This window comes from Berghia stephanieae, chromosome 13, assembly GCF_034508935.2.
Source record: "Berghia stephanieae isolate SIO BIC M18660-M18661 chromosome 13, UCSD_Bste_1.3, whole genome shotgun sequence".
In the NCBI taxonomy this organism is placed as follows: domain Eukaryota; kingdom Metazoa; phylum Mollusca; class Gastropoda; order Nudibranchia; family Aeolidiidae; genus Berghia; species Berghia stephanieae.
The window spans coordinates 39,785,195-39,792,694 of NC_088372.1; the positions used below are offsets into that span (position 1 = coordinate 39,785,195).

A 7,500-nucleotide genomic window follows, 5' to 3' on the forward strand; every position below is an offset into this window, starting at 1 on the left:
AATAATAATAATAATAATAATAATAATAATAATAATAATAATAATAATAATAATAATAATAATAATAATAATAATAATAATAATAATAATAACAATAATAATAATAATAATAATAATAATAATAATAATAATAATAATAATAATAATAATAATAATAATAAATGGCATTTATATAGCGCTTTACCCTGTTGTCACAGGCTCTAAGCGCTTTACAGTGATATAAAACAAAACATATTACAGTGAGACAAGTGTGAAGGAAACGTGATACGAATTCAATTTAACAACAACAAAATATGAAAATAATATTGCAACATTATGACGTAAAAAGATAAAACTTTAAGCGAGATTTGAAAGTTGTCAACGAATCCGAGCATCTCATGTGTGATGGGAGAAAGTTACAAAAATGGGGGGCCGAAAATTGAAAAGACTGTTCACCTATTTTACGGAATGGCTTAGGTTTGACAAGGATTGATTGGTCATTGCTTGACCTCAAGTTTCTATTGGGGACAAATATGTTTAGAAGGTCTTTAATATAGGAGGGACTGTTCGTGCTCAGGGATTTGTAGACAACAGTACAAATCTTATAGGCAACTCTTTTTTTCACAGGAAGCCAATGTAAGTCACGCAGAAAAAGAGTTGCTGACGTGTATTTTTTGTTATTGCGTACAATGAGTCTGGCGGCTGCGTTATTTTGAGCAACCTGAAGTTTGCTAATTTTGTCTTTAGCTAAATTCGCCCAAAGGGAGTTACAATAGTCCAATTTAGATAAAACCAGGGAATTCATTAAAAGTTCTGCTATATGCTTCGGTATTAAATTACGAATTTTGCGAAATGATATGTATAAGAAATATACAACGCATAGTCGTTCGTAACAGATATCACTGCGATGCCAAATATAAAGGCATGCTTTCAATAATAATGTTTTAGAGTCAGTCTCATCCAAACATTTTCAAATACTTTTATAGGTCCAATTCAAGACAATATCAGATCATTTATGAAAAAATGTTTACATCAATTTTTGTAACAAATTTTTAGTACGACAGTTCTTTTTAGTCAATTTAGAAATAACTACATCATTGGAACAGACAACAATTTTCTTAAAGATTTTTTTTCGTACAATAATTTCTAGCGACAAAATGTATTAATTAAAAAATAACATGAGAGTGCAATCAAAATTTCCTATTTTGTGAATGGTAGTAATCGGCCTAGTAGTTGTAGCACATCCCTCTTTTGTCATCCACGTAAAGATTTTTTCATGTATACTGCCCAACGTTCCAAAATTTCGTTGTTGTCAATAAATATATTACTGTTTAGCAGACTACAAATTGGAAGACTATGAAACTGGGAGAATCGAGAGTCGGTTGACAATCTTATTCATTTCATTTCACAGATAGAATAAAATGCGCTCAACCTTAACCTAAATCAAATGTTTACTGTTTAAAAACGTATTCTTCGGATTGGGCAGATAAGATCAAATAAGTTCACCCATATCTATTTATCCCATAAATCATCAAAATCTGTTAGGAAATGTTTTTCAAACTTGAAATTTTGCCGCTTAAGCCAAACTAACACATTATGTACGTTACTTTAGCAGGTAAAGGCTAATCTGCCGACTCATCTACACCGGTGCTATTCGCTATTCTAGTCGTCACATGACCGGTCATTACGCCATAGCAGATTTTTCTAAATAATCATTTGGGTCAGCGGGTGATGAACCTATCTTTAATTTGGAAAAGAGTCGCTGTAAATCTGTATAAATTAGGTTATTTTTATATTTGTCAGTAATTCTGTATTCGTTAGGAAAAATTCAACTTAGGCTATACGAAATCTTTTTGCTCCCAAACCTATATTTTTTAAAAATATATTTTTAATAGGCCAGTGAGAATATTAACGTGAAAACCTGTATCCCTTTCCTTTAATCCTTTCGTCGTATTTTTCAGAAGAGAAAAGAAACTCAACTTTGTCTTTCATCACGATTTACAGATATAGGGGGATAGAAGTCACAGTAAGTGCCACCCTGCCCATGATGGGAGACCAGGAACCCACCCAGAGTCTTCCTAAGGGATATCCTAGGGTAAATGCTCCCCTTGAAAAAGGATGAAATGATAGATTTCAATTATTTTCATTATATTATATTCTTTTACATCGATGACGGTATCACACTGTCTGGTGTAAACAATTGCTAGAGGGAAAATTGCGAAGGCTCCAATGATAATAAAAGATAGAAAAACAAAACCAAAACAAACTAATGCATTTGCTTATTGGTAACTAAAACTGATCTGTGAGAAAGAAAGGGGAAAAGGAGGGGGAGGAGGAGAAGTAAGGAGGAGGAGGAGGAGGAGGAGGAGGAGGAGGAGGAGGAGGAGGAGGAGGAGAGGAGGAGGAGGAGAGAGGAGGAGGAGGAGGAGAAATAAGGAGGAGGAGGAGGAGGAGGAGGAGGAGAGAGTAAGGAGGAGGAGGAGGAGGGAAGTAAGGAGGAGGAGGAGGAGAGGAGGAGGAGGAGAAGTAAGGAGGAGGAGAGGAGGAGGAGGAGGAGGAGAGGAGAAGAGGAGGAGGAGGAGGAGGAGGAGGAGGAGGAGGAGGAGAAGTAAGGAGGAAGGAGGAGGAGAGTAAGGAGGAGGAGGAGGAGGAGGAGGAGGAGGAGGAGAGATGAGAGGAGGAGAGAGGAGGAGGAGGAGGAGGAGGAGAAGTAAGGAGGAGGAGGAGGAGGAGGAGGAGGAGGAGGAGGAGAAGTAAGGAGATGAGGAGGAGGAGGAGGAGGAGGAGGAGAGTAGGAGGATGAGGAGGAGGAGGAGGAGGAGGAGGAGAAGTAGAGGAGGAGGAGGAGGAGAGGAGGAGGAAGAAGAAGGAGGAGAGGAGGAGGAGGAGAGGGGAGGGAGGAGAGGAAGGAGGAGAGAAGGAGGGAGGAGGAGGAGAGGAGGAGGAGGAGGAGAAGTAAGGAGGAGGAGGAGGAGGAGGAGGAGGAGGAGGAGGAGGAGAAGTAAGGAGGAGAAGTAAGGAGGAGGAGGAGGAGGAGGAGGAGAAGTAAGGAGGAGGAGGAGGAGGAGGAGGAGGAGGAGGAGGAGAAGTAAGGAGGAGGAGGAGGAGAAGTAAGGAGGAGGAGGAGGAGGAGGAGGAGGAGGAGGAGAAGTAAGGAGGAGGAGGAGGAGGAGGAGGAGGAGAGGAGGAGAAGTAAGGAGGATGAGGAGGAGGAGGAGGAGGAGGAGGAGAAGTAAGGAGGAGGAGGAGGAGGAGGAGGAGTATGAGGAGGAGGAGGAGGAGAAGTAAGGAGGATGAGGAGGAGGAGGAGGAGGAGGAGGAGAAGTAAGGAGGATGAGGAGGAGGAGGAGGAGGAGGAGGAGAAGTAAGGAGGAGGAGGAGGAGGAGTAAGGAGGGGGAGGAGGAGGAGGAGGAGGAGGATGAGGAGGAGGAGGAGGAGAAGTAAAGAGGAGGAGGAGGAGTAAGGAGGGGGAGGAGGAGGAGGAGGAGGATGAGGATGAGGAGGAGGAGGAGGAGGATGAGGAGGAGGAGGAGGAGAAGTAAAGAGGAGGAGGAGGAGGAGTAGGAGGAGGGGAGGAGGAGGAGGAGGAGGAGGAGGAGGAGGAGGAGGAGGAGGAGGAGGAGGAGAGGAGGAGGAGGATGAGGAGGAGGAGGAGGAGGAGGAGGAGGAAGAGGAGGAGGAGGAGGAGAAGTAAAGAGGAGGAGGAGGAGGAGTAAGGAGGGGGAGGAGGAGGAGGAGGAGGATGAGGAGGAGGAGGAGGAGGATGAGGAGGATGAGGAGGAGGAGGAGGAGGAGGAGGAGGAGGAGAAGTAAAGTAAGAAGGAGGAGGAGGAGGAGGAGAAGTAAGGAGGATGAGGAGGAGAAGTAAAGAGGAGGAGGAGGAGAAGTAAGGAGGAGGAGGAGGAGGAGGAGGAGGATGAGGAGGAGGAGGAGGAGGAGTAAGGAGGAGGAGGAGAAGTAAAGTAAGAAGGAGGAGGAGGAGGAGGAGGAGAAGTAAGGAGGATGAGGAGGAGAAGTAAAGAGGAGGAGGAGGAGAAGTAAGGAGGAGGAGGAGGAGGAGAAGTAAAGTAAGAAGGAGGAGGAGGAGGAGGAGAAGTAAGGAGGATGAGGAGGAGAAGTAAAGAGGAGGAGGAGGATGAGGAGGAGGAGGAGGAGGAGGAGGAGAAGTAAGGAGGAGGATGAGGATGAGGAGGAGGATGAGGAGGAGGAGGATGAGGAGGAGGAGGAGGAGGATGAGGAGGATGAGGATGAGGAGGAGAAGTAAAGAGGAGGAGGAGGAGGAGGAGGATGAGGAGAAGTAAAGAGGAGGAGGAGGAGGAGGAGGAGGAGGAGGAGGAGGATGAGGAGAAGTAAAGAGGAGGATGAGGAGGAGGAGGAGGAGGAGGAGGAGGATGAGGATGAGGAGAAGTAAAGAGGAGGAGGAGGAGGAGAAGGAGGAGGAGGAGGAGGATGAGGAGGAGAAGGAGGAGGAGGAGGAGGAGGAGGAGGAGGAGGAGGAGGAGGAGGAGGATGAGGAGGAGGAGGAGGAGGAGGAGGAGGAGGAGAAGTAAAGAGGAGGGGAAGTAAAGAGGAGGATGAGGAGGAGGAGGAGGAGGAGGAGGAGGAGGATGAGGAGGAGGAGGAGGAGAAGTAAAGAGGAGGATGAGGAGGAGGAGGAGGAGGAGGAGGAGGAGGAGGAGGAGGAGGAGGAGGAGGAGAAGTAAAGAGGAGGATGAGGAGGAGGAGGAGGAGGATGAGGAGAAGTAAAGAGGAGGATGAGGAGGAGGAGGAGGAGGATGAGGAGGAGGAGGAGGAGGAGGAGAAGTAAAGAGGAGGATGAGGAGGAGGAGGAGGAGGAGGAGGAGGAGGATGAGGAGGAGGAGGAGGAGGAGGAGGAGGAGAAGTAAAGAGGAGGATGATGAGGAGGAGGAGGAGGAGGATGAGGAGAAGTAAAGAGGAGGTGGAGGAGAAGCCGGTGGTGGAGATATGATTACCTGTATTGGAAGAGGTAATGTCAGATCTTTGGTCAAAAATGGCGGCACGTCATTAACGAGGAAGAATTTTTCTGTATTATAACGTCTTAAAAATTCATGCAACTCCATCTGTAGCCCTTTTTTCGTCCTATTTTCCTTCTTTTCCGGTTCAATATTAAAGAGATGTCCACGGTTTTCTTCACGGAGACTGACTTGAGATAAATAACCGTCTGTCCATTTGTTAAATACAGGGTCAGATTTAACTGCCCGCTTCATGAGAACAGGTTTGGAACGAAGGAAATAATTTGAAAAGAAATCCGTGGGTTCTGGAAATCCATCCACTTGTTCGACGTTGGTTTTGGTTCCACTCTCTCCAAAAGGTTCCAGGTGGCCCTTAATGTTGTTGTTGTTGTTGTTGTTGTTTTTGTTATTATTATTATTATCATTGTTGTTGTTGCTGCTACTACTGATTTCGATGGTATTGACAAAATACCCACACAGTAGACTAATTGTCAATAATGATAATGACACAGTTCTAAATCTAGTATACATTCTCTTAGAATTATCAAGGGTTTGTTTTCCAAGAGGATATCGATTCCTGTAGAAGACTTTGGAATGGTTTAGACCTGTAAATAAGTCAATTGACGTTGACCTACAAGATCCGCGAAGACGAAAACATATATCGTTTTGACCGAATGGATGTATGGGGGGAATTTGAAAAACTTACACAATATCTGAAAAATAAAGAAAAAAGCAGTAAAATTGTTTGATTTTTAAAAACCGGTTTTATGGAGAGTTTCTCAACAGCTCCAACCCTTGAAAAAAGTGTTTAACAAAATGTATAGGTTACGTTTGTGTCGAGTTATTCTGACTGTGGCATGCGAAAGCAAATACAAACATACGTCTTTTTCTGACAAAGGAATCTATTTATAATGAAGGCTTGCACGGCGATATTTTTTTTTTGCTACATACTCAGAAGGTGCTGAGTTTGATATCTCCAGCCAATGTTTTTGACTTCAAGCAAGTCACCTCACAACAGCTCATAATAAAAAGAAATGAAGTTAGTAGAAATATACTAGGGGACAATAGAGAATAAAAACTTTGAGGTGATGTGGATTTAAACCCACAACCCGCCTATAAACGAGAAAGAGAGGGAGAGAGAGAGAGAGAGAGAGAGAGAGAGAAAGAGAGAGAGAGAGAGAGAGAGAGAGAGAGAGAGAGAGAGAGAGAGAGAGAGAGAGAGAGAGAGAGAGAGAGAGAAAGGGATTTCAAATGTAATAAATAATATCTTAGGTCTCTCTCGCGACTTCTTGGTGTCATGGGGTCAACACACAAACACCACGAAATTTTGTTGGACAGCGAGCAGTTAAGTATGAGCTCTATTCTCAACACAAAAATATAACACCGAGACGATTGAGTCATTGACTAAGCTCTGATTTTGGGTGAACATTCAATCAATAGATAGTATGTGCTTGGCTACAAAACTCACAACATTGCCATCCGGAAGTATAACGGACCAATACACAAAACTATGTGTAACCTTAAACGTTTATAGTCTGGTTAATACAGTTTAGTGAGAATTACTCATAAACGCGGATGGCAAAAAGCAATAACAAAGACCTGAGTGAGTGTCTCTCATTCTGTCTCCTGGGGTCTGATACATGGAGCGGGACTATGGTAGTCTCAGACTATAGCAAAGTCTGAGACTTTGTTGTCTAAGACTTTGGGAAGTCTGAGACTACGGAAAGTAAGCTATTCATGGAGTCAGACTTCGTCCCTGACTATCAAGTCTCTGACTACGCTTGCGAAGTCTCAGACTACAGAGGTCAATCTATTTTTAACTGGGGATTCCTCGGAAACGTACCACAACACGTCATAGAAATGTGTTAATTTTTCCAGCTGCGCATGCGTCATACGAAGTGGCAAAGAAATCATATCTATTTCTTCTTCGTGTTTGTTTTGATGGGTTTTTTTTTGGTGAGTTTTGTTGTTGTTTTTTCCCCACAAATAAAAATAGTGTGCGACAAGTTTAGGAGTGTAAAAATTGTTTGAGAATGTGTGTGTGTAATGTTTTTAGTAAATATAAATAACGATGGCACTTAAATGATTCTTATCCACGGTGTAGTATTGTTCTAAGTAGAGAGCGGTGGGCGCTGCCTGAAGCATGGGGTCCCGAAAATACTAATGAAAGAGTGATGATGGAGAGGAATCGGTGGAAACAATACAGACAATGGGCGTTTCGGATACAACCCTTCGTCGGCACAACAATAAACAAATAAACGTTGAAAACAAATAAAATGAAATGCAGTATAAATTGCATCGTCTGTACTTAACGATGGTTGGAGTGTGAACGAATCGTTAGCGCGGTGTGATAGAAATGATAAGGCCAGTGAGAGGCGTGAAATTTCTAGAAAATAATGGACGATAAAAGACATAAAAGAAATGTAATAGTAGTAGTCGTAGTAGTAGTAGTAGTAGTAGTAGTAGTAGTAGTAGTAGTAGTAGTAGTAGTAGTAGTAGTAGTAGTAGTAATGGTAGTAGTTGTAATAGTAGTATTAGTAGTAGTAG

General features: G+C 43.2%; 1 protein-coding gene across 11 annotated transcripts in view; it reads right to left on the reverse strand.

Annotated features, from left to right (window-relative positions):
- LOC144959063 (tRNA wybutosine-synthesizing protein 5-like) overlaps positions 1-7,500 on the reverse strand; it is a 297,326-nt gene that overhangs the window by 246,148 nt on the left and 43,678 nt on the right. For 5 of the 11 annotated variants that reach the window (XM_078891428.1, XM_078891425.1, XM_078891426.1 and 2 more), the window contains one exon: positions 4,954-5,666. The exons of 2 other annotated variants lie outside the window; for them this stretch is intronic. In XM_078891428.1, coding sequence (XP_078747554.1) covers positions 4,954-5,484 — 531 coding nt within the window. In that variant the 5' untranslated portion in view covers positions 5,485-5,666. The remainder of the gene's footprint in view (positions 1-4,953; positions 5,667-7,500) is intronic. 4 more of the 11 variants (XM_078891423.1, XM_078891430.1, XM_078891429.1 and 1 more) reach the window with 2 other exon arrangements.